Source organism: Prionailurus viverrinus, chromosome A3, assembly GCF_022837055.1.
Source record: "Prionailurus viverrinus isolate Anna chromosome A3, UM_Priviv_1.0, whole genome shotgun sequence".
Taxonomy (NCBI): Eukaryota; Metazoa; Chordata; class Mammalia; order Carnivora; family Felidae; genus Prionailurus; species Prionailurus viverrinus.
The window spans coordinates 103726586-103753895 of NC_062563.1; the positions used below are offsets into that span (position 1 = coordinate 103726586).

General features: G+C 45.6%; 1 protein-coding gene across 1 annotated transcript in view; it reads right to left on the reverse strand.

Annotated features, from left to right (window-relative positions):
• The window catches only part of MERTK (MER proto-oncogene, tyrosine kinase), a 114208-nt gene continuing 86898 nt past the window's right edge, over window positions 1–27310 (reverse strand). The window contains exons 11-19 of the mRNA XM_047852747.1: window positions 26019–26104; window positions 24423–24518; window positions 23190–23270; window positions 19343–19435; window positions 16987–17105; window positions 10691–10800; window positions 9074–9233; window positions 7999–8135; window positions 1–1049 (exon numbers count right to left, since the gene is read on the reverse strand). Of these exons, the coding sequence (XP_047708703.1) occupies window positions 536–1049; window positions 7999–8135; window positions 9074–9233; window positions 10691–10800; window positions 16987–17105; window positions 19343–19435; window positions 23190–23270; window positions 24423–24518; window positions 26019–26104 (1396 nt within the window). The 3' untranslated portion in view covers window positions 1–535. The remainder of the gene's footprint in view (window positions 1050–7998; window positions 8136–9073; window positions 9234–10690; window positions 10801–16986; window positions 17106–19342; window positions 19436–23189; window positions 23271–24422; window positions 24519–26018; window positions 26105–27310) is intronic.

Consider the following 27310-nt stretch of genomic DNA (forward strand, 5'->3'; position numbering starts at 1 on the left):
TTCAAATTTTATTAGGAAATCACATCAAAGAATTACTCAGTTATACAACTTTAAACATTAAATAAATCATTCTTATCAAATAGATGATTCATGTAAGAATATCAGATTTTTCATAAGACCAGAAGCAAAGCCAAATACAGGATTCCATTTTACAAATATTTTTACACTTAATAGTCATGAAAAAGAAAAGAACTTTAAAAAAACAACCCTGACTCTGTGCAAATGTTAACATAAAGGAACAGCGCTAGAGATGAGGCTGTTAAAGCTTAAATCTTTGATCTGCATGGTTAGCACATGAAATAAGTCATCTTTTATTAAAATAGATCTTTGTCTCTTTCCATCATATACATATAAGTGTATTTTCTCTTTAAATAAATATATATTATGTATTTTTAATGATGACTTACATTCACCTGGTGCTTTGGGGCCATGGCATTGGATTGGTAAGGAAGACAAATTCTAAAAACATGGAGCGTACAGAGATCCTCCTAAAGCAGAAGACTTTCCTTGAGTTGGGAATGTCTCTCAGGTTTCCTCATATGAGGACTTCTGAGTCTTCTGAGGAGTCGTCGGCAAATAAAAGTCCATCTGGTGATGGGCTCCCCAAGGGCAAGGGGCTGGAATGGGACCAGGAGACTCCATTTTTTACAAGTTTGTCCTCTGGTAAAACACAGTCCTTTTCCGCCGTCCCTGATGCCGGGGCGGCAGAAGCCAAATCTCCCCACTCCTCACTGCCCCCATTCAGGATGTACCTTTCTTCCTGAGGCTTGCTGTCATGAACTTCTGCTGTGACCACACTGACAGCAGCGCTGGGAGTACAAGAGCCAATGATGGAGTCAAGATCAATGTTCATGTCTAGCTGAGCAAGTGCGGGGCCCTCTCCGGGGTCCTCACTGCTCTCGGGAAACTGTGTGTTGATGTAAATGACATCAGCTTTGTCCTGAACTTCAGGCAAACTCTCCAAGAGTTTTTCTAGCTGCAGCCTCAGCACAGAAAAGGTCGGTCGGTCCAAGGGCTCAGCTCTCCAGCAAGAATGCATTATTTCATACCTACAAGTACAGAAGAGTGAGTTGTTTCCTGGCCCAGCACCCACAGCGCTTAGGACAATCCACACAGTGTTTTCACCTATTCTTTGGTTTTGTCACATCTTAATCCACACAAATTCCACTTTTGGGAAATCACTGAGGTTTTCCTTGTGGCATAGTATTTGTTCAATGTTTATAAATATTCCATGGGTATGTAATAAGTGATTCTCTGGCTCCAGGAATACAGGACATTCATGGCAATTATATCGAACTTTGCAAAGTAGGAGTATTTCAGGTCTTTCCTTCACTCTAGAGGTCGGCAAACTATATGGCCCATGGGCCAAGTCCAGCCCACTGTCTGCTTTGTAAATAAGGTTTTACGGGAACACAGCTACCTTTATTTATTTACATATTGTCTATAGCTGCTTCTGCTACAGTGGCAGAGTTGTGTAGTTGCTACAAAAACCATATGGCCTGCAAAACTGAAGGTATTTATTTGGCACTTTACAGAAAGAGCGTGCTGACCCCAGTTCCATACCATCAGATTGGGTTTGTAACCAGGAGGACTGAGTTAGAAGGGCCCTGGGGCAAGGGCTAAAGAGGCCAGGGGGTGAGGAAGGGGGAAGGTGAAGGATGTGTGCCTCACGGGGCTCAGTGTTGTGTATCACTATATTTAGTCTTCTCGACAGCCCTGTCATTGTTGCTTTGCAATAAAAATGAGAGTGGAGGGGGGCGCCTGGGTGGCGCAGTCGGTTAAGCGTCCGACTTCAGCCAGGTCACGATCTCGAGGTCAGGGAGTTCGAGCCCCGCGTCAGGCTCTGGGCTGATGGCTCAGAGCCTGGAGCCTGTTTCCGATTCTGTGTCTCCCTCTCTCTCTGCCCCTCCCCCGTTCATGCTCTGTCTCTCTCTGTCCCAAAAATAAATAAACGTTGAAAAACAAAATTAAAAAAAAAAAAAGAAATAAAAATGAGAGTGGACTCAGGGATGTTACAGATGCCATGGCTCTGTGGGCAGCAGGGGCAGTATGGGGACCAGCCTCCAGCTGGACAACTCCTATTCCCAGGTGCTCATGACCCCTCCGTTGTGTGCTGTACAGACAACTCTCTGGTTTTTTCATTCCCAAGTGTCTGATATAACTAAGAATTACAGTGGAGGGACATTTACATGAGCACAACAAAACAAAGAGATGACTGAATGAGGGACCACTGGCCGGAGACGAAGAGGGTGTCATACCATCATTTCATTTTGATTCTTTCCTGTTTTGAGAAATTCATATTCACGTCACTAGATGAGAAAACAACCCAAATTTAAATCATCTGACACATGTAGTTGATGCGATGTTGTGAACATAAATATGTAATTCCCAGGGTGCCTGGGTGGCTCAGTTGGTTAAGCATCTGACTTCGGCTCAGGTCATGATCTCTTGGCTCATAGGTTCAAGCCCCACGTCGGGCTCTATGCTGACAGCTCAGAGCCTGGAGCCTGCTTCAGATTCTGTGTCTCCTTCTGTCTCTGCCCCTCCCCTGCTTGTGTTCTCTCTCTCTCAAAAATAAACAAACACTGGGGCACCTGGGTGGCTCAGTCGATTAAGTGTCCGACTTCAGCTCAGGCCATGATCTCTCGGCTCATAGGTTCAGGCCCCACGTTGGGGTCTGTGCTGACGCCTCGGAGCCCGGACCCTGCTTTGGATTCTGTGTCTCCCTCTCTCTCTCTCTCTGCCCCTCCCCCGCTGGCGCTCTGTCTCTCTCTTTCTCTCTCAAAAATAACCATTCCAAATTAAAAACGAAATCAACATTAAAAAAATAAAAAAATGCAATTCCCATATTTACACTGAACACATAATATAGATCCTCTGACTAATTCTGCTGGCTTGTGGCACTTCACAGACACGTCCAGATCTCATTTATGTAGGCATATAACATCATCTTTCATTTGTTTGCTTTTTCAGCCTCCATCAAGGGCCGGCTCTGAACACAGAACAGTAAGGTCACAGCAGGGGCACATTCCTCTGATAATCCCGATCCTCACTTGGATCCTCAGGCTGAGGAGTGCTTTATACTCTCCCTGTTTTACCTTCAGTAGATGGTCACTTAGACAAGGCAAACAGTTTTTGTTTCCATTTTTGAGGTTTTTATGGTATAAATCAATTTGCACGACTTCCTTTCCCCCTCCCCCCCAACAAAGCCTTGATTGTTGACACTCTGAGAAGAGCTTGGAGGAATTCTGTCCATGGAGACATACTCTCCTTTCCATTACTTCACCAAGGCGCTGTGTTAACTTATTTTCATTTATTCCAGGTCTTAGGAGAAAGCATTTCAATAATCTATCATTTTTTCATGTGGCAAAGTAACAATGTCACTTTGAAACTTATTATTATTATTATTACTTTCAGTACTTTGTGAAATACCTAAAAATATGACTATGGCTTTTACAGTCATGTGAGCATGTATATGGTCTAAGCTGCTCCCCTAAAAGGGCAATGCTGTGTGAGTGGACCAAGGAAAGGAGCAAGAGAGAGAGCCTTGGCCTGGAGAGTAACGGGGACTGTGATGTTTAGTAATTGCAATTTTGTGGAAGAAAGAAAAAATAGTTTGGTAGTTGCCTTTGTAAACGGTCCCTTTTGTTTTTCGGTTGAGATTTTATAAAAGAGATACTCCTATCGGTTGCCAGGGGCTGAAGCAGGGAAGGGGGAGTTGTTTCATGGGTACAGATTTTCCGTTTCATCAGATGAGAAGAGGCTTGGAGAGATGGACACCACAACGTGAATACCCTTAACCCTACTGAACTGCACACTTACACATGGTTACGTTATGTGAATTGTACCACTATTTAAAAAAGGAGTTTAAAAAGATGCAATCGTGCAAATTCGTTAAATTTATAAATGCTTGAATTCATCATATGTGTCAAGTACCTGCTTTGTCCCTGCCTCTGAAGCTGAGTACGGCGTTTCCGGTCTGCTCAGGGAAATGATGCTCGGAAGGCGGGAGTCTCCTAAGCAGCACGTGTCTCTACAGCACTGAGCCACGATCTGATACTAGCTCAGCCAGCCAACCCCCATCTCTCCCATCTCTCTCCTGCTCAGGGCCTAGGCTGCCTCAGGTAGAAGCGGAGGGACTGACTGATCGGGAAGTAAAGCAGGGTTTCTGAGAGGGAGAAGGTGGGTGTGAGCCGGGGTCCTTGGAGGAGATAGATGAGCGGCAGGTACAAGTCAGGGCCGGCTCTTCACCTGCTGTCATTCCAGGCCCTGGGAGGTAGGGGTCGGGGTGGTCAGGTGTGGACAGGATGAGGCGGTGCTGTGACATCGGCAGGTGAGCCTCGGGCAGTGACAGGCCCTGATGCTGGGTGGCCACAGCTTCAGGGCTGCTGACGTGGATGACACCTCAGCAAGTGCCGGCTGTGTGTAAGGCTAATGGGCCGCGACCCTCTGATGTTGCTCGATCAATAGCAGCTCTGTGGAGAAGTGCATTCCCACTCACATATGGGGCTACAGAGGCTTGGAGAGGAGAGGGACTCATTGAAGTCACGCTGTCAGTGGCAGCTTCAAGTCTGCCCAACCCCAGGGCCCCTGTTCTTGTCCATGACAACCTGCTTCAGTAAAAATAATTGCCGACCTTTTGTTTCTGTTCTGTACCCTATGGCCATCTTGTGAAGTACCTGTATAGATATTAGCTTGCTCAACCAGCATGACCCTACCACGAAGGTACTAATATCCCCATTTTACAGACGAGGACACTAAGAGGGTGATATTTGGCCCCAGGTTGAGGGTGAGGCTGTGGCCCAACTCAAGGAGTATCTAGCACCACGGATCATGTTCTTAACCATTCAGCCACCCTGCTGGGCATGGGTCCGTTTTTGCCCTATGGGCAATGGGGTACACAGAACGATGATCTTTAGGGCATCCCATGATCAGACTAATTTCAGAAAGATGGCTTTGGTTGCCACCCAAAGGATGTGGTAGGAGCCTGGGGGTAAGGAGAAAAACGAGACAGGAGACAAAAGGGCCTGTGCGATTCCATGGGAAACAACAATGACCCTCACCGGCTCATCACTTAAATGCACTGGGATGTCACTGGGCCACTGTGTCCACATGTGTGAAGGGAAAGTGGAAGTAGGCGGCCCCAGCCGCTGGCCAGCTCTGGTCTTCCATGGTTTGATGGTGTGAGGGGTAGGAATGGAGGGGGGCTCTGAAGGATATCGGTAGGATAAAGAAAGAACAAGGTGGCTCCCAGGTGTCACTCTGGAAGACGAGGGGAATCAGTGTAAGTGCCATGAACCAAACTGGTCAGCTGGTAGGGGGTGCCCTGAGGGCTGCCGCTGGGAGGCCATGAGCTCAGCTAAGGAAATGTCCCATGTAGGCGACCGGGGAGCAGGGCTTAGTCATTCACAGGTGGGGGTGACGCTGTGGGAAGAGGTGGTCTTCACGGGGCAGGATTAGAGAGTGCAAAGTGCCCTCTGTTATTTACATTGTTATCCTACTCGGAGTTGAGTTTAAAAAGACCAAGGGGCGACTAAACACAGGAGCGAGCTCATCTCAACTAAGGTTAGGCAGCAAACATGGAGAAGCTCAGAGGTATCTGTTCATTTTTAAAAGAAAACGTGCAGATATGTAAACACAGAGGCCTCTTTGGGAGACACTGTTCTCCAGCATCAGATGCAAGAGGGGACGTGGCAAGAAGGTCCACCAGAGACCCCACAAGCCTGCAGCATGGGGACCATGGAGTCATCTGCTTTGCCTGACTTCCCCGACATGCAGCGTCTAAGGCTCTTTCCCCTAAAAGCTCTCACAGAAGGGGCGCCTGGGTGGCTCAGTGGGTCGAGTGTCTGATTTCGGCTCGGGTCATGATCTCGCGGTTCGTGAGCTCAAGCCCCACATCGGGCTCGCTGCCGTCAGCACAGAGCCTGCTTTGGATCCTCTGTCCTCCTCTCTTTGCCCCTCCCCCACTTGCACTCTCTCTCTCTCTCTCTCTTTCAAAAGTAAATAAACATTTAAAAAAAAGTTCTTACAGAAAAGCGGCTCAGCATTCCCCATTTGGCTCTACGTGAAATCTCTCAAAACCACCATGTGACAGCAGCTTAGACCTTGCTAAGACCCCAGATAATCACTGCAAATACCAACTTCTTTGGGAGCACAAGCGAAGCGAAGAAAGACACGGCGACAAAACTCTTCATTCAATATTGTTTGGCTGAGACTGCTTCCTCATTTTCAGAAGCAAACGTTTCGTTAACGTGCTCCCTTTAAAAACTACCATGAAACCCCAAATGTAATTTAATTAGGATTTCGTGGTATTTCTCAAGGGCTGATGTTTTTTTGTGTCTGTTCTTAATGTTATATACTTACAGCCACAATGACAACCACCGCCACCCCCACAAAGCAGGGTGAGGGATCAACAAAGTTTCCTTCTGTTTGGCTTGGATGGGATCTAGGAGGCCTGCATGCAGACTGGCCTGGGCCCTGTCACCCGTGTTGAAGAAGCAGGGCCAGAGCGTATGCATGTGGAGGGGGAGGGGGAGGGGGAGGGGCCCCGGGAGGCGTCCAACACGTGCCTCCTCACGTCAGTGGCCCATCATGGTGTCCCGTGACACAGCAGCGTGCAGGCCTGTGGTCCCGAAATGTTCTCGCTAACCACGGTGAAAGTGCCCTCTCTAGGCCCGTGACCCCTGTTGTGTTGGGAGGAGACTCCTCATCAGGAAGGTTCAAGCCACCAATGATGCTACTAATAATGGGTACCATGATGAGACACTCCCGCAGGCTAAGCATGCCACCCATTATCTTCTGCAACTTTTCTTCCCAATCGCTCTCCGAAGAATATGTGACTCTACTTTTTTTTTTTTTTGTGGCGGATAATAAGGCACAGGGAGGTCAAGTCAGTTGTGATGGCCACACACGTGGCTGGTTGGGAGGCAGAGGACTGTCTCTGACTGCAACTCCTGGGCCTTTTCCCATAGTGCCCACCCTGAAGAGAGAGGGCCTGTCAGGATAGATGTGCGCTGTGGTCCCACACGTTGGAGCTGGGGCCCCTCAGGAGCACAGTTTCCCAGGGCAGGTTTTATTTTATTTATTTAAAAAGATTTTTTTTTTTTTAACGATTATTCATTTTTGAGGGACAGAGCGTGAGTGGGGAAGGGGCAGAGAGACAGGGAGACACAGAATCCGAAGCAGGCTCCAGGCTCTGAGCTGTCAGTGCAGAGCCCGGACACGGGGCTCGAACTCACGAGCCTCGAGAACATGACCTGAGCCAAGTTGGATGCTTAGCCGACCGGGCCACCCAGGCGCCCCATTTCGCAGGGTTGGTTTTTTTTTTCTAAACTTTTTTTTTCAACGTTTATTTATTTTTGGGACAGAGAGAGACAGAGCATGAACGGGGGAGGGGCAAAGAGAGAGGGAGACACAGATTCGGAACCAGGCTCCAGGCTCTGAGCCATCTGCCCAGAGCCCGATGCGGGGCTCGAACTCACGGACCGCGAGATCGTGACCTGGCTGAAGTCGGACGCTTAAACGACTGCGCCACCCAGGCGCCCCAGGGTTGGTTTTTTTAAAACATGCATTTCTGGGCCCGCTCTGTACCAACAGAATCGCGATCTCCGGGCACAGCGCTGAGGAATCTCTTTGCTAGACTATCTCCCCAGCAAGTCCGAGGACCAGGCTGACCTCAGTGTCAGGGGCTCAGGCTTCCAGATTTCCTGACTGGAGATACGATTGTGGTCAGTCACAATCAATGTCACAAACAATGGGGTTTGTCGGAAATGCTGCACAGAAGGGAAACTGCCGCTGTGAGAGGGCAGGTAATCACACAGGTGCCCTCATGCACTATAGAGTCAACCTACTGGTCTACAGGACAGATCTACCGGTGCTTATGGACCTCAGGGCACGTGCAGGCTCCCTGGAGAGGCGCACACGCCGGCTCCCCGGGCTTCGCGGAGCCAGCCGAGCGGCCCGTGCAGAGTGCCCCGAGTCACCAAGAAGCTCACTTACAGTTCGGCCAGGCAGTCCTCGGGCTGCTTCAGCCTGTGGCCGTGGAGCAGGTAGTCATACATTTCGTGGTTCTGGACGCCGGGGTACGGAGTCATTCCCCGTGTTGCTATTTCCCACATGGTCACGCCAAATGCCCACTGAGAACAAAGCAACAACAAGTTAGGATGCGAGTCTTTTCAGAGAGGCTGAATGGACTTTTTCATTTAGAAAGGTCATTTCCTTAAAGCCCGATGGTGGTGCACAAAGCTGACAATTATGCCAGGGACATGCTGCTCTCCCGACGCGGCAAGAACCCGGGGGTCAGAGAGCCACGCTTGCCCAGTTGCATAAAAGCTGTTGTGACAAAGGCAGATAGAGCCTTCTCTCTCTCTTTCTCTCTCTCTCTCTCTCTGTGTAATGCTCTGCTCCACTGCTGTTGTCAGGTGTCTTCTCTTCCCAGTCTCTGGGGAAGGGTATAATTACACAGCACCTTTTATTTATTTATTTTGAAAATTTTTAATGTTTATTTTTGAGACAGAGCACGAGCAGGGGAGGGACAGAGAGAGGGAGGGAGGAAGACACAGAATCTGAAGCAGGCTCCAGGTTCCGAGGCGTCAGCACAGAACCCGACGCAGGGCCTGAACTCCGGAACCGTGAGATCTTGACCCAAGTCACTGTCGGGCGCTTAACCGACTGAGCCACCCAGGTGCCTGTACACAGCACCTTTTGCTTCCAAAGAGCCACTGGATGAACCCATTCAATTTAATGTAAATATGACATATCTTCGTGGTGGTCAGTAAGTCACTATATTGTAGCGCAAAAAAAAAAAAAACAAAAAAAACAAAAAAACCAAAAAGATGGGAATAAATGAAAGGCCTGGGCAAAGACAGATCTTCTGAAGGTCAAACTGCTTCACCGGAATCTAGTGTTCCAGTTAAGGAAGAGCATCTAGCAGTAAATGGGAGGTGTGACCATGCTCCCAATCCTCAGTTAATCAGAAGTAAAATGTCTTGCAAAACTGGTGTAAGTCATTCCTTTCCGTGACCCTTAATCTTTGCCACGTGGGGCTCCACGTCAAAACTCTGTATGTACGTACCACGTCACTTTTACTTGTGTAGACTCGGTCTGCCAGACTCTCTATGGCAATCCATTTCACAGGCATCTTGGCGATGCGGCCTTGGCGGTAGTAATCGCCGCTGTAAATCTTCTTAGAAAGGCCAAAGTCCGCGACACAGACGGTCATATCATCTCGTAACCTACAGAGAGCGAGTTCGTGCCTTCAGCGACCTCCGAGGCAAAGCCTAAACCGGATGCAGCTGAAACATTTATGATAAGGAACTGAAAGACCCCATCAGCTTGTGAGGGTCCTGCTCTGGGACCAATGGCAGAGCCAGTGACGGGGGCGTCAGAAGAGTTATGACCTTGCACCCCCCCGCGGTCCGTGTGGGGATCTGTGCACAGAGGGTGGAGCCATGTGCAGGGAACAGATGGTGCACAGGAGGAGAGAGAGAGCAGCAGCCCAAACCCAGGGCCCCCAGGGGGACTCATCCAGTGCCCACTGGCCGTCCTGCTGGAGGCAGCACTGCTCCTGCCACTTTGAGGGAGTTGTGGAAGTACCAGCTCTAAGAGGGGGACCCTGGACTTCCTGCTAAGGTAGCCAGGTGGTACTTGAGGAATTAACTGCATGTAGAAAGGGATGCAATTGCATTTAGAGCCCAAGCTGTTAAGGCAGATCCTAGACAAGAGGAAGGAGAAAGAGGGGGAGAGATGAGTGGTCTGGAGGTGGGGTAACTGCCTTGTTCCTGTCTGCCCGGCACTGACTTTTAAAACTGACGAGTCCCACGTCCCGGGAAATCTCTCAGTCTCAGGCAAAGAGGACAGCTGATCACCTTACCTGATGGGAAAAACATGAAGGAAATAGGAAGGGCAAAGAGAGCTTTTCATGATTTTCCCTCCATGGCAGAAAAAATTACTTAAACAAGAAACACAAACAAGCCCCTTCTGGGTTTTCAAAAATGAGGTGCAGGTGGTAGGGGGCCGGTGGGAGGCTAGGTAAGGAGTGAGGGGGCCCCATCTGCAGCCCAGAAAAACAAATAACAGCAATACATTTAACACTCTCTCATTTTGCAATAATAAACTTAAAATCAAGAACTAGTTATTATTCTTGAAGATTTACAGCAGATAACGACTCTGCTGAAGCAGGATGAAGAGACAGAGGAACTTGAGTTCAGAGTTTTCATAGAAGTCCTTGTCTGCTGCAAAAGGAAAGCTTTGGTGCGGGTTCACAGTACATATGCACAAGGAGGCATCATGAAACTTGAGGGGCAAAACCTTTATCAATTTCCTTACTGTCTCCAGGATTAGCTGACTTACATATAACTCTGGGTCCAAAACTAGCCGATGGCAAGGGGGAAGGATCACAAAGATCAGAAGTAGCACCCACTCCAAGCTGAGAGTGCGAAAATAAAAAAGGAGTCACAGATGAAAGTCTTGGAAGTCAACCAGACTCTTGGAAGCAGAAATTGTGAAAAGACCCAGTTTTACAGCAGAGCCATAGAAATCCCATCTCTAGAGCCAGCCACACGCTCCCCTCCCAAATCTGCCCTTCCTCCATATTTTCATAGCCACAGGCCACCCCCTATTCCTACCCTGTCCCCCCAAATGTCTAACATGATGAGGTCTAACCCCTTCCAAGTCGGACCAGGGCTCTTACATGCAATTTCGAGCAGCTAAATCTCGATGAAGAAAATTCCTGTTGCTCAGATACTCCATCCCCTGGGCAATGTCCACCATGAACTTCAGTAGTGTCTGCAGCGGAATGTGCTGGGGGTGGGGGAAGGGGGAAGAAACAAGAAGACAAAGTCTTTTTTATAAAAGGAAAACTTGGAGAGTTATTTCCACCGGAAGTGGGGAAATAGTGTTTATATTTCTTTTTTTTTTAATTTTTATTTTTTAACGTTTATTCATTTTTGAGACAGAGAGAGACAGAACATGAATGGGAGAAGGTCAGAGAGAGAGGGAGACACAGAATCTGAAACAGGCTCCAGGCTCTGAGCTGTCAGCACAGAGCCGGACACGGGGCTCGAACTCACAGACCACGAGATCGTGACCTGAGCCGAAGTCGGATGCCCAACCGACTGAGCCACCCAGGCACCCCAGTGTTTATATTTCTTAAAAGTTGGGCCCTAAAGCAAGGAAACACACTTTTAATTTCCACATCATTTTTTTCACAAATAAGGTTTTAAGGGGCGCCTAGATGGCTCAGTCAGTTAAGCATCCAACTTTGGCTCAGGTTATAATCTCACTGCTAAGTGTCCAATTTTGGCTCAGGTCATGATCTCACCGTTCATGAGTTTGAACCCTGCATGGGGCTCTCTGCTGTCAGCATGGCCTGCTCTGGCTTTGGATCTTCTGTCCCCCTCTCTCTCTGCCCCTCCCCAACTCACGCTATCTCTCTCTCAAAAATAAATAAACATTAAAAAGATTTTATTTTTTATTTTTTATTTTTTTAAATTTTTTTTTTTTCAACGTTTATTTATTTTTGGGACAGAGAGAGACAGAGCATGAACGGGGGAGGGGCAGAGAGAGAGGGAGACACAGAATCGGAAACAGGCTCCAGGCTCCGAGCCATCAGCCCAGAGCCTGACGCGGGGCTCGAACTCCCGGACCGCGAGATCGTGACCTGGCTGAAGTCGGACGCTTAACCGTCTGCGCCACCCAGGCGCCCCAACATTAAAAAGATTTTAAAAAACGGTTTCTAAAAAAGCAACAACAACAACAACAACAACAACAATCTATAAAACTTCTTGGCAAATTTCACATTCTTTCTGTCTTTAAAAATATTCACGGTGAGGGACACCTGGGTGGCTCAGTTGGTTAAGTGCCCGACTCTTGATTTCGGCTCAGGTCATGATCTCATGGTCATGAGATCAAGTCCCAAGTCGGGCTCCATGTGGACCATGGAGCCTGCTAGAGATTTTCTCTCTCTCTCTTCCTCTGCCCCTCTTCCCTGCTCACACTCCACACCCCTGTCTAAAATAAAGTAAAACAAATAATAAATAATAAAATAATAAATACAATGCAAATATTGACAGTGAATAACATTCTTTCTGCAAGTTGTGAGATAAAATGGGATTCTTTGTGTCCTTTGGAATGGCAGTGGGGCAGAGCACCTGTGCCAGGAAAAGAGGGGAAAAGAGGGGTGGTCTGCTTTCAGTGGGGGAGGGACAAAAAGCCCACTTACAAGGAGCTGTTTCCAATTATGCACCCATATGCTATCATCTTACCTTGAAATGTCTGGAAAGATACTTTTCTTCCAGACAGAAATTAGGATAGTCTTTGCCTCTTATCATAGCACCAAAGGACCACAAGAAAGTATCTGGGGCTTTTCATTTTTGTTTCTCTAGAGCCCTCCTGTAAGTTTCAACAGTCTATCCTGTAAAAATCAGACTGCATGGCTATGTTAGAAACCCTGCCACGATGGAATTCACGATGAGGGTGATGACCAATGAAGACTTCTATGCTATAAATAAATGTCTTAGCACAGTCAGGGCCCTGAAGAAAACCACAAGCTCCTGGCAGTCATGAATGGGTCCATCCATGACATAGCCTCCCCAAAGCTTTGGATTTGTCATGGTTTATTCTCTATGGAACATGAGTTTTCCAAAGTGGTATTCACGAAGACACTGAATTTTTAATGATTCCGTGGTTTATATTTCCTGGCAAAGATACGTGTTAATCATATTCTGTATATATAATAATATGCTTTAATCATTCTTTACTCTTACATACTGGAGTTGTTAAAAAAATGTAAACAAAAAAAGTGTAAACAGGGGCGCCTGGGTGGCTCAGTCAGTTAAGCGTCCGACTTTGGCTCAGGTCATAATCTCAGTCTGTGAGTTTGAGCCCCGTGTCAGGCTCTGTGCTGCATTCTTGTTAGCACGTGGTATTAGTAGTTTTTGGGTTGGGTTTGATTTGGTTGTAAGCTGCTCTGATAGGTGGATAGTGATACCTTATCATGGCTTTCATTTACAGGTCTCTAAGTGATTAATGATGTTGAGCATCTTTTCTTGTGGTTATTTGCCATCTTTATATCCTCTTTGGTGAGTGTCAAAGTCTTTTGCTTAATTAATTAATTATTTAGTTTATTGTTGGAACAGGGAGAGTGTGCACACGCAAGTGGGGGAGGGGCAGAGAGGGAGAGAAAGAATCCCCACATGGGGCTCGATTACACAAACCCTGAGATCATGACCTGAGCCAAAATCAAGAGTCAAATGCTTAACCGACTGAGCCATGCAGGCACCCCTATTTTATTTTATTTTGTAAATATTTATTTATTTTGAGAGAATGAGAGAGAGCATGTGAGCAAGCATGAGTGGGGGAGGGGCAGAGAGAGAAGGGAGAGAGAATCCCAAGCAGGCTCCTCGCCGTCAGTGCAGAGCCCAACTCAGGGCTCGATCTCACAGTGAGATCATGACCTGAGCTGAAATCGGGAGCCGGACGATTAACCAACTGAGCCACCCAGGTGCCCCTTGTTCATTTTCTAACTGGGTTCCAAACTGTATGATTCCATTCATAGAACATTTTTAAAAAGACAAAACTATAGTAGTGGAGAACAGATGAATGGCTACCTGGAATTAGCCATGGGGGCACAGCATCACTACAAAAGGGGTAGCAGGAGGAGGTGTTTTTGGGTGATGAAGCTGTTCTGTACCCTGACTGTGAAGATGGATCTATTCATGTGTTAAAATTGATAGAACTGCACACCAAAATGGAAAAAGAGTCTATAATACTGTATGATAATTAAAAAAAAAATTATAAAGATTATAAATGGTCTCTATCTGTTCTACAACAATTCAAGGAAAAAAATCCAGTAAGAGGTTACATTTGCAAAGGGACCCAAAAGGGGAAGCGAGTTAAACTTCACAAGTAAAGACAGATGATATTTGGCCATCAAACAGCCCAGTGTATTTTTACTTTTTTTGGGGGGAGGCGGGGGGAAGAGAGCGCACGCGCACGCACGAGAGAGAGCACTTAGGTATATGAGAGTGAACAGAGGGGCAGAGAGAAAGGGAGACTCTTATTTTTAATTTTATTTAAATCCAAGTTAGTTAACATATGGTGTAATAATGATTTTAGGAGTGGAACTTAGTGATGCTTCACTTACATATAACACCCAGTGCTCATCCTAACAAGTGCCCTCCTTAATGCCCATCACCCATTTGGTCTATCCCCCCACTCACCACCTCTCCAGCAACCCTCAGTTTGTTCTCTGTATTTAAGAGTCTCTTATGGTTTGCCTCCCTCTCTCTTTTTATCTTATTTTTCCTTCCCTTCCCCTATGTTCATCTGTTTTATTTCTTAAATTCCACAAATGAATGAAATCATATGATATTTATCTCTCTCACTGACTTATTTCACTGAGCATAATACACTCTAGTTCCATCCACATTGTTGCAAATGGCAAGATTTCATTCTGTTTGATCCTCGAGTATATATTGTATACATTGTATATATATACACCACATCTTCTTTATCCATTCATCAGTCGATGGATATTTGGGCTCTTTCCATACTTTGGCTATTATTGATAGTGCTGCTATAAACACTGGGGTACATGTGCCCCTTCAAATCAGCATTTTTGTATCTTTTAGATAAATATCTAGTAGTGCAATTGCTGGGTCATAGGGTAGTTCTATTTTTAATTTTTTGAGGAACCTCCACACTGTGGGAGAGAGAGAATTTTAAGCAGGTTACATGCCTAGTGCGGAGACTGCCATGGGGCTTAATCTCATGACCCTGAGATCATGATCTGAGCCAAAATCAAGAATTGGATGCCCAACTGACCGAGCCACCCAGGCACCCCCCCTTTTTTTATTTTAAACTATAGAATTTACTCTTATGCAACATGATAATCCCATCCCTCCAAAAATTATTAGAAAAATCATCCCACATACCAGAAAATTAAATATGAGTGAAATTGCCCATCAATGTGGAACAAGATCCATTCAAGAGGATGCTGTGCAGCCATTCACAGGCAACAGTCTGGAGGCTGCTGCCCTGCTGGGAAGGGTGCACAGGAGATGTCGCTATCAGAGAAGAGCTGAAGACAGGGGGTCTGCAGCCTAGGGGCCAGTCCAGCCTCCACCATTGTCTGATCTGTGCCTCCGTTTCCTCACCGGAGATTCTATTAGTAACTACTCCCTATGGTTGTTACGCTATTACTGCATTAATATATGCAAAATATAGGCTGGCCTCTACTTATGCTTGAGAAATGTTAGCACCTTTGATGGCGTGTGAGTAGGTGCACAGATAGTGAGCACCAGCCTGTGAAACACGTAGGCACAGTTGTGATGGGATAAGCAGTTGTGATGGGAATGTCTGAAGCTGCCAATGAAACGTGCTAAGATGTTGGGAATTGTAGGTATTTTTTTCCCTTCTTTTCTAGGCTTCTTATAATATTGTCTTTCTTTTGGGTGGAAAAGGGAAGGAAAACGCTCAGCCATGCCGAGTCCCTTACTTCCGATTAGGCCCTTCACTTCTTTGGAGGAACCTCAGTGATTTTATAATAGCTCTGAGATGTGGCTACAATTTCCTAACTCTGGTTAGTATCTGGGTGGGTGGAAGACTTAAAACAAGTCATGAGGAAGAGAACAAAAATCTGAGCATGAGACCAAGGGGAAGTGAAAAAAGAAAGGGGCTCACTCTCCTGCTTCGGCCACTTACATCTTCCTGGGAGGAACAAAACAAGAAAAAGAAAAAGAAAAAGAAAAGAAAAAATAACCTTCCATATCCATAACAAACAGTGTTATATCCATAACACACAGTGTCGGCAGGACATAGGAAAGAAGGTTCCAGAATATGTTTACCCTAAATTGGGCCTCAAGTTTTTGTTTTTGTTTTTCAAGTGCCTTGCCAAATTTAACAAATGGTAATGCCTGCAGATTTGCCTGTCTCTTGGGATAAGGACTTGCCCATTAAAAAAAAATGTTTATTTGCAGGGAGAGAGAGAGAAAGAGAGCAAGGGAGGGGCAGAGAGAGAGAGAGAGAGAGAGAGAGAGAGAGTGTGCAGTGTAGAGCCTGCAGATTTGCCTGTCTCTTGGGATAAGGACTTGCCCATTAAAAAAAAATGTTTATTTGCAGGGAGAGAGAGAGAAAGAGAGCAAGGGAGGGGCAGAGAGAGAGAGAGAGAGAGAGAGTGTGCAGTGTAGAGCCTGATGCAGGCTCGAACCCCTGAACCAAGAGATCATGACTTGAGCCAAAATCAAGAGTGAGATGCTTAACCAACTGAGCCACCCAGGTGCCCCCAGGGCTTTCCCCATGATGCCCCATACTCAGCATTCTTGTGGCCCCTGGTCAATCACCTGGGTAGGACCGGTGGCTGCATGCCGGTGGGTATGGTGCTTCCGTCTAAGCTCCTGTTTCTGTCTGGTTTCCCTGTGCTGTGGGATTCAGGGCAGGGTTTGCCCTGTGGGGTCACTGCCCTTCTTACAGGCACTATTGAAGGAAAATATGCTGGCCCACCAATTCACACCACGCTTTCCAAATCCTGAGGATGGAGGGGCCCTTGATAAATGGAAAGGTGGATGGAGGACATTCATGCTCAGTGTCCAGAAAAACAGCTCAGTGCAACTTGCCTCTGGGAATGAAACAGATCCTGCCTCCAGTGATTTCAGAGTGAACAAGTCAGAAAGAGGAGACTTTAAGAGAAAGAGGCCACTCTGTCAGCATGGGGGACCCACTTGGCTCCATTGTGATGAGGCTTGGGCCAGGAGACTGTGTGCCAAGCCAGACTTCTTCCTCCCATAAAATGGGAATAATAAGACTTCTGAGCTGGTCTGCTGTGAGGACAGATCCCACACTTCAGCATCCAGGGCGCACAGTGAGCGCTGAACAAAGGCCATGTATTCCCCCTCCCGCCTTTATTTTCAAGGTTACATGCTGAGGTTCCCCAGGCCCTGTCACAGAAGCCTGGAGGACTGTGAGAGGCAACGCGACTGGGTAAATTACCTTGGGTCTGGTCTCCAGTCGTGAATAGAGTAAGTAAGTATGCAGATCCCCGTACTTCATGAAGGGTAAAATTACCATGGGCTTTGGGATGCCTTGAGAGCTCATTTCTATACATACACCTGAAATTAAAACCAGAGAAGGTTACAAAGAGCCCTTGTTACCAGTAACCAGAAAAGCACTGCAGGCGCACTGGCCAAATTGAAAGCATGTGCTCTCAAGGTAATGATTAAAGAAGGAAAAAAAAACACCCATAACTCACACACTCACTACATAGTGGACTATGGAATACACCCTAGGCCCACGTCTCGGTATTTTTTTCCTTTCAGATTAATGCCAATCTTTTTTTATTTTTTAATTAAAAAAAAATGTTTATTTATTTTTGAGAGAAAGAGAGAGAAGGGGCAGAGGGAGAGGGAGACACAATCCAAAGCAGGCTCCAGACTCAGTCAGCACAGAGCCTGATGCAGGGCTCGAACTCAAAAACCATGAGATCATGACCTGAGCCGAAGTCACAAGTCAGACGCTCAACCAACTGAGCCACCCAGGTGCCCTAGATTAGTGCCACCCTGCATGAGAGCTCTCAAAAAATTAATCTGTAACAAGTGTAGCCATCTAGAAAACCACTGAGTTTTTGTTATACTGAGCCTAAGTGAGGGGTTGTAACTGCAGTAGAATTCAAGGGCAAACTAGTTTCATGTAATAGTTAAAAACCTTGGGGCGCCTGGGTGGCTCAGTCGGTTGGGCGTCCGACTTCAGCTCGGGTCACGATCTCGCGGTCCATGAGTTCGAGCCCCGCGTCGGGCTCTGGGCTGATGGCTCAGAGCCTGGAGCCTGTTTCCGATTCTGTGTCTCCCTCTCTCTGACCCTCCCCCGTTCATGCTCTGTCTCTCTCTGTCCCGAAAATAAATAAACGTTAAAAAAAAAAAATTAAAAAAAAAAACAACCTTATCAGGTGAACAAGCCCAGTTCAATCAAATGCTTAAAACTATTAAAAGAATTTCGAGGGGCGCCTGGGTGGCTCAGTTTAGCGGCCAACTTCGGCTCAGGTCATGATCTCTCAGTTCACAAGTTATAACTTGCGTCGAGCTCTGTGCTGACAGCTCAGAGCCTGGAGCCTGTTTCAGATTCTGTGTTTCCAAATCTCTCTGCCCCTCTCCTGCTCACACTCTGTCTCTCTCTCTCTCTCTCAAAAATAAATAAAAAAATAAAATAAAAGAATTTTGACGGCCAATCATGTCTCTAAATTTTCATGGTTAACACAGGAAACACCATTTATCATGAAAAGCTAGAACTAGGGCCCGTCACCTGAAGTCAGGCTTGCAAAGCTCCTGTACATCACAGTGCAATTGTAAAGTGGCAATTGTTCTCAGAGCCTGTGAAAATCACTAGCTGCAAAGGAGTAACAGTAGTTTCTTCAAAATGATGTTGTATCCAAGCATTATTTTTCACATCTCTCTGTAGCTTTGATCCTAATAAAACTTTGAAAGTTCCCCCAACTATTGAGCACTTATCAAATCCCGGGACAGAAAAAAAAGTCAGAATATACAATTGTTTCTAGGTTGTTCTTCTGCCTTGGAATAGCGGCACTTACACAGCAACCACTTGATATGATAGCGACAGGGCCACAAAACCAAATTCTATTAAATCATGACCCATTAAACGGTCAGCACAGATTCTAGGAAATCGGTACTTGAAAATGTTAATAAATTGTTTCTCAAAGATGATCTATGGAATGTGTCCACTTTAACTGCTTTACCCCACTGGTATTTGTTTTTTTTTTTTTTTTATAACGTTTATTTATTTTTGAGACAGAGAGAGACAGAGCATGAACAGGGGAGGGGCAGAGAGAGAGGGAGACACAGAATCGGAAACAGGCTCCAGGCTCTGAGCTGTCAGCACAGAGCCCGACGCGGGGCTTGAACTCATGGACCGTGAGATCATGACCTGAGCCGAAGCCGGATGCCTAACCGACTGAGCCACCCAGGCGCCCCTACCCCACTGGTATTTGATTCACGGATAACCTTAAGTCACTAACATTGTAATTTAACATAAGCTTTGGTCTTGCCTTTGAGTAACTGGGGGGCCCCATTTTAATCTACAGTCAACTAGAACTCTGTGGACACTAAATGTTCCCGAGCCCTTGGGGTGTCTAGGAAATGCAGGCCCATTTTTACCATCAGCCTCAGAAAGTATAACTGTAAGATGTCTTTGGGGCGAAAAACACGATGTTATAAATTACTGTGGAGTTATACAAGATGATAAACGTATCTCCCCCAGAGATTTCTCCTGTGGTGTGGAGTGGATTAGCCAAGCCCCACTGCCCCCCCCCCCCCAATCCCGCATTTCTCTGAGGTACCTAGCAGTCGGATGACGTTTGGGTGGTTGAAGTCTTTCATGCACGCTGCCTCGCTGAGAAACTCCTCAATCTCTCGCTGAGAAAAGTTGTCCACTAAAAGAGAAGACAGAAAAACGTGGGGCACTGATGATTTACTCAGCAAAGGGGAAGGAGGTGATAGCAATTTTGTCCTCTAAAAGTAAAATCAGGAAAAGGCAAACCACAGCAATCATAAACAGATGAGTGGTTATCAGGGACGGGTGGGTGGGGAGGGATGAAGGGGTTGCACGCAGGAAATTTTAGGGCAGGGGGACTTCCGTATGATACTGTGATGGTGCACATATGACACTGTATTTGTCAGAACCCACGGAATGTTCACGAGCAGGTAAATGCTAATGTAACCCCTGGGTTTCAGGTAATAACGTCTTATATGGGTACATCAGTTGTAAAAAAAAAATGCACTGATGCAAGATGTAATGGACATGGGAGACTGGGAAGGGAGAGGGAGTCATATGGGAATTCTCTGTATTTTCTGCCCAATTTTTCTATAAACCTACAACTGCTCTAAAAATGAAAGTATACTAGTTTAAAAAATGAAAGTCAAATGCATCATCTGTTGCAATGATTTTTAACTGAAAAAAAAAAAAAGAAAGAACTCACATCTCTGTCTCTCTCTTGCAAGACTGGTTGCTCAATCATGCCTTGTGAACTGGATATACTTTCCTAACTTTCACATGGTACCATTTTGGGATTAAACCAACTTGTGAGAGACATCTAGAATTCTATATTATGCTAAGCGAAAGAAGCCAGTCACAGGAGGATAAGGACAGTGTGATCCCACTCTCATGAGGTACTCAGCGTAGTCAAACTTAGAGACAGAAAGGATGGTGGTAGCCAGGGGCAAGGAGGGGCAGGGGAGATGGGAAGTTGTTTAATGTGTAGGGAGTTTCTGTTTTGCAAGATGAAAACAGTTCTGGAGATGGATGGTGGGGATGGTTGCACAACAGTGTGAATGTGCTTAATGCCACTGAGCTGTACTCTTAAAAATGGTTAGGATGGGGGGGCGCCTGGTGGCTCAGTTGGTTCAGCATCCAACTTCGGCTCAGGTCATGATCTAGAACTTCATGAGTCGAGCCCCACATCGGGCTCTGAGCTGTCAGCGCAGAGCTTGCTTTGGATCTTCTGTCTCCCTCTCTCTGCCCCTCCCCCACTCGTCCACTTGTGCACTCTCTCTCTCTCTCTCAAAAATAAATAAACATTAAAAAAAACCATTCTATGTTGTATTTTGCCACAATTAAAAACAATTAAAATCAAAGCCAGGCATGCCTTAGGGAATTTGCTTTAATAGGGTGTAAGTTTTGACTGAAATCCCAGATGAGAGCCATCTAGCATAGTGTCTGTACATTCTCTGGGCTTTGTATACATTAATTTTCCTATTAAAGCAAATTTAAGAAAAAAAATATAGATCTGCAAAATGTCTGCCACCTTTGCTCTCACTTAATACCTTTGTTCAGACAACGAGGCGGGTAGAACTTTGAAAGGGTAGGGTCTGCCTTCAAACTCCTCCCCCAAGGGGGCAAGATCGGAGGCAAAGACAGATGAGCCTGGGATGCAGAGGCCAGAGACTAGCCTTTCGATTTTTGAAAATTAGCACAGATGTAATTCATATGCAAGTTATTCTCTCTTTTTAATGTTTATTTATTTTTGAGAGAGAGAGAGAGAGAGAGAGAGCAGGGGAGTGTCAGAGAGAGACAGAGAGAGACACCGAATCAAAGCAGGTTCCAGGCTCCGAGCTGTCAGCACAGAGCCCGAAGCAGGGCTCAAACTCAGGAATCGTGAGAGCATAACCTGAGCCAAACTTGGATTCTTAACTGACTGAGCCACCCGGCTGCCCCAAAATTTATTCTAATTAAGTCAAAGAAGAGCATAGCCAAGGCCAGAGAGAAGAGAGCCCAGGCCTAGTTCCTTTTACAAGGTCCCCTAAACCTTCCACATAGTAAATGCGGACAACGGAAAGGAGCCTTCACAGGAACCATTGTGAGGTTCAAATAAGATAATGCAAGAGGCAGGAATGGCCCTGAATGTGGCTGGCACCCAGATTTGACTATGTCCTGGGTTTAGCTCCACTGAATACTCTAACTTCAGGCTGTCTTGGTTTCCAGGGGATACCTTTTTTTTTTTTTAATGTTTATTTATTTATTTTGAGAACGAGAGAGCGAACGAGTAAGGGAGGTGCAGAGAGATAGAAAAGAGAGAATCTCAAGCAGGCTCCATGCTGTCAGCACTGAGCCCGACACAGGGCTGGAAGCCATGAACCATGAGATCGTGACCTGAGCCGAAACCCAGAGTAGGATGCCACTGACCCATGCAGGCACCCCCAGGGGATAATCCTTGAACCTGCTTCCGAGTTGCACTGATTTCCTCTTCCTGTCTTCCTTATGAAATTCAAGACTGACTGCAGTGTTCTTTGGCACACAGGATTACATAAGTATTGGTCATTATTAGAGACATAAAAAGCTTCAGAAAGCAGAACACAACAGCCCATGTGACTTGTAGGTTATTAGGGTTCCTTTTCATCACTGACTTAAAACTCCAGTCTCCGGTTCACGTTAAAAAGTCTCAATACATGCTTATAAGCTAACTTATGTTTTAATTCCCAGTAAAAGTGAATTTAAATTTTAGGAAGAAACCAATTTTACTCCTTGATCAAAAACAATATTGAATATATACAAGGGTAAATGAGAAAGCAATGTTGAAAACATTAACAAACGAAGCATCAAATCATCTCTCTCCATGTGAATCATGAAAACAACTGTAGATAAAATGCCAATCACGGTCTATTTTATGGGTGCCCAGCTGACACGTGAAGAATAAAACTTAAACCACAATCCTGTGTCCCCCAGGCCCTGGAAATGCACTTCCTAGAGAAGGGCAGGAGGGCACATGCTATCACGCTCTGCCACTGCAGCCTGGTCAGTGCTTGGTGATAGAAAAGATCCAGCACAATCTTCCCCCTTTTAAGCTATCTGACTTCAACAAGTCGCCATGTCTCTGAGCCTAGTTTCCTTATCTAGACAGTCATTTGCACGGATTCAGGAGTGCCCTAGTCAGCACCCATCTTTACTTTTGTCAACGTTGTAATTCATTCTCCTCCACACTGCCACCAGAGTGAACTTTCTAGAATGAAATCTGCTTTTGTTCCTCATTTGCTAAAGACTCTTACTAGTGGCTCTGCAACTTGTGGGATAAAAGCAGGTTCCTTGTGATGACTTATGAGGCCCTTTCTGACCCAGCTGCAAACTCCCTTCTCAGCTTGCTTGAAAATTCCAGCCTGTGATCACGGCTCACTGCTCTTCATATGCCTTTGACCAACGAATATGTCTCCTCTCTCTGGGAAATGTACCTTCCAGGCAGCCCGCAACTTCCTGAGGAATATGCAAGCATCCTCAAGTGAGGAAGTGACCCCACCAAGCTGGTCAGGTCAGCCAGACCAACTCCTGGGGTCAGAGGCTGCCACCAGATCAGCTCTGTCTCGGGAATTCATATTTTACTTTGGAGACATTCACTCTACTGGGTGAGAGAGAGGGGAGAGGGAGAGACAGTTTGAGAGAGACAGAAAGAGACACAGAGGGAGGTATGGTAAAAATTACAAATGTAACTACCTTGAGGGTAAGGGATGTATCATGCACTTATAAGGACCTCATTACATTCACTTTCTGTCTGTAACCACACAGTGTTCTGGATGGTCTTCTGACCCATCAGTGACTGAGATCACGACACATGAACTCCATCACTGGCCGTACAGAGCACCAGATTACTGAAGCAACTACCCAGCCCCGGGGGATGGGTTTAATGCGTGATAACTCACATTTCATGGTCTTCACTGCCACTTTCTGAGAGGTCCCATCTTGCTGCTTAAGATTTCCTTCCATCACAGACCCAAACTCTCCTGTAAACAAGAACAACATCTCCATAGAGTTTGCAAAATCTCCCCTGACCATAAAAATGCTACAGTTCCCGGGCTGCTGTTTTTAGGTGGCCTGAGAGTGACCCACACGCGGCAGCCGGGCAGAGCCTGCCGGGGCCACCCACGCTCACAAACCAGGGACGCAGGCCATGCACTAGCCTCCTGTTTGTCACCAGCTTGGTTGGCTCAGGCTCAGCTCAGCTCATCATTTTATTAAGCATTAGAACTGATCCAAGAAACTTACAGAACAACACGGGAAATGTTACTGAAATGTATAAAGTAGAAATTCTTCATACCGTTATCATTCATCCTAACATCAATTTGACAAAATCTATACGCGTTTTCACTTTTGTTCTTATGGAACTAATTAGGAAGGTGCCCCAAACAGTAAACCTAAGAACCAGAGGTATTTAAAGCATATAGGAAACCGAACAAATAATTGCTTTTCAAATGAAGGAAGGGAATTAATATTTTTCAAGGGATTACGGTACGTGTAAGACACCATAGAGGCCCTTTCCATATGCGGAATCTGAGCGGCAAAAACCACCATTTACTTTTTCATTGTAATAAATTATAAAACAGAACTACTTGTATTGTAACTTGAAGTCACAAAATGGTATTTTACATAATAAATACACATTAAAAAATTTTTTTTTAACATTTATTCATTTTTGAGACAGAGAGACAGAGCATGAATGGGGGAAGGTCAGAGAGAGAGGGAGACACAGAATCTGAAACAGGCTCCAGGCTCTGAGCTGTCAGCCCAGAGCCCGACGCGGGGCTCGAACTCACAGACCGCGAGATCATGACCTGAGCCGAAGTCGGACGCCCAACCGACTGAGCCACCCAGGCGCCTCAATAAATACACATTTAAAACATTACTGTAAACTGCTTCCTTTCTAACCTCACATTTTATTTTATTTATTTTTTAACATAATTTATTGTCACATAATTTATTGTAACATAAATTTTTAACATAATTTATTTATTTTTTAACATAATTTATTAAGTGCCCTCCTCAGCACTCATCACCCACTCTCCCCTCTCCCCCACCCCCATCAACCCTCAGTTCGTTCTCTGTATCTAAGAGTCTGTTATGCTAACCTCACATTTTAAAAGAAATGAACTGCTTACCTTCACCCAGGATTTTCCCAAGAATTAATAGATTCCTGTCAATCACGACATCTTCTAGTTTATTCTGCAGTTCCTCGCTGACTCCCAAGTTGCGCACTGTAAGGGAGTGACGAAGTACGTGTAAGAGTTGTCAGTCTGCTCCCCTTCGTTCGGACAGAATTGAAATGATACAGATGGTCCTATCAAAGAGTTAAACATTTTCTTCCTTTTGTACCCATGGCTCTTCCCGCACAATGTCGGTAAATAAAACATCACACGGTGATGCTACTATGATTTACGTGAGTAAAATGAATCCTTCAGGGCAAGATTAATTCTGAAGGCTTATAAAAATCAGAACCATATTTCTCTTCCCATGGTGCAGCAGCCAGCAGATTCACGTGGCGGGTGGGGGTTGCCCTTGATTTAAAGGAGTAAGGAAGAGAGTCGCTAGGTACTTTCTTGCTTTCTAGTGGAGTACGTGCTATTTTATCACTAAACTATAGGATACCAAACAGCTATTGGGTTCCCTCCCCTGTCCTAGGCCAGGGAAGGAAGTGCAGAAACCGCAGGAAACACTAAGAGAACAGGCTCCCTCCTATTCTGCCTATGGCATCTGGAACCTCATTAATATGACATAGAACGTGCTAAATTGAGTTCGTGGGGGCAAGTGGAGAAGATCTTCTATAACAAGGTGTCAGCATGCAGCATTGACCATAAGCATTATCAATAAGAGGAATTAACCAATTCAATAACATTTTGGCAAATGATGCAGTTTGTGCCATAGTTATGATGAGCAAGCCTTTGAAAGAAAAAAAAATGTGGATAATTAGAAAAGATACATTAGCTCTTAAAGAAAAAAAATTTTGTTTTTACCCAGATGGTCCTCTAATAAAGGAAAGAACGGGTCTAAATGGAGAATTTTTTTTAATGCAAGAACAGATCTCTAAAAGTCAAAACTTGTAGATCAGAAACGTAAAGAAATCAGTAACATTGTACCTTGAGTGAGTTTTTGTTTCTTATATTCTATCATTCTATCATTCTTATATCTGTTTTGGTGCTCTTGTTTCAGCAAACATCCTGAAGCCTGGACTTGATATTTGCATGTACTTTGTACATGGTTTCTGAATTCTTCAAGAACACAGCCATCTGTGTATTCTCGCTCTTCAAACTGGAAGGCTCCACTCCGAATCAGCAAAACTCAAACCATAATTGTTGTAAAGTATGTTGGCAAATTGTTCTCTGAGCCCGTTGCCACAAAAAAGCAGGAAATAAGCTCAGAGATTATGTCAATTGCTTTGCTGTTTTTCTTTAAATCCCTGACCTCTAACCACATCTTCTCCTATCACTGTGGTGAGTTCCTTCTTCCTTCCGCATTTCTTGGTGTTAGGAGTCTTTAACACAGGCCGCTTTACCTCAGGTCCACTTCCAGACTTCCAGTAAACCAGCCAGCAGGAAAGCACTTGGCAATGTCTCACTATCTATCTGCTTGCTGGTTTCTGAAGACATTTTGCATATTAAAAATAACTCCTTTGACTCCTTTGCCTTTTGTTAGAAATCTACCAATCTGCTGTTCTTTCTTTGCTCTAACTACTTTAGGGAAGATGAAAATTAACTTACAGGTGAGTTCAATGGCTCGCCGACAGAAGGACTTCTTTGCTATATAATTGACGACTAACTCCGAATCCTCCTCTGTGAAGGCGTTCCTGGGCGAATAAAAATAAAGACATCTCCCACTATTAGGAAAGGGCTGCTGGGGCAGATGCTGATTCCACAAGGATGTAACCAAGCTGTTGCTTGTTGAAAGGCCTCTTTGACTGCAGAGACCCCTCCCACTGGGAGAAATGGACTTCTTTCCTTAGCTCTGTTTTAGGCTTACTTGGCAATATACCACTGAGAACAGAACACATGGGGCTCCCGGGTGGCTCAGCTGGTTGAGCATCTGACTCTCGGTCTCCGCTTAGGGCATGATCTCATGATTCGTGAGTTCAAGCCTCACATGGAGCCTGCTTGAGATTCTCTCTCTCCCTCTCTCTCTCTCTGCCTTTCCGTCTCAAAATAAACATTTAGGGGCGCCTGGGTGGCGCAGTCGGCTAAGCGTCCGACTTCAGCCAGGTCACGATCTCGCGGTCCGGGAGTTCGAGCCCCGCGTCAGGCTCTGGGCTGATGGCTCGGAGCCTGGAGCCTGTTTCCGATTCTGTGTCTCCCTCTCTCTCTGCCCCTCCCCCATTCATGCTCTGTCTCTCTCTGTCCCCAAAATAAATAAACGTTGAAAAAAAAAAAATTAAAAAAAAAAATAAACATTTAAAAAAACAAAGAGAGAGACAACACAAAACAACTGAGAAGCTCCCAATGGCCAAAGCTGTAACAACCTGGGCAAGCAAATAAAGTAGTACTAGATTCTAATCCAAAGTATAAAGTGAATGTCCATGAGTCCATACTGATACGTATGACTGAATAATTAAATGAGGTGAAGAGACAAATCTATGCAGAAGAATTCCAAATATTTTATGTAGACACTCTGCCCCGAAGGGTGTAGGAAGCATAACTCCTCACCTGTGTGGGCTCTGCTTGTTGGCCTGTTTCCAAAAAGGAAAGGGAGAAAAATAACTGTGTCACACCCAAGTGACAAAATTAATGCTAGAACCCAGGTGTCACATCTTCCAGTCCAGTGCCTTCCCCTCTGTATGCCAGGCTCCCTACCGCCACAGGGCCTTTGCATGTACTGTGCCTTCTGGCTGTAATGCTCTTCCTTTTGTCTTTCGCCTAATTAATACCTGCTCTTTCTTCAGATTTCAGCGCAGGTATCACCTCTGCAGGGAGGCCTTTCCCGACTTTCCTAATGCAGTCAAATTCTCCTGTTCTACACTCTTACATGTCCCTTTATATAGGATTTACACAGTTGCCATTTT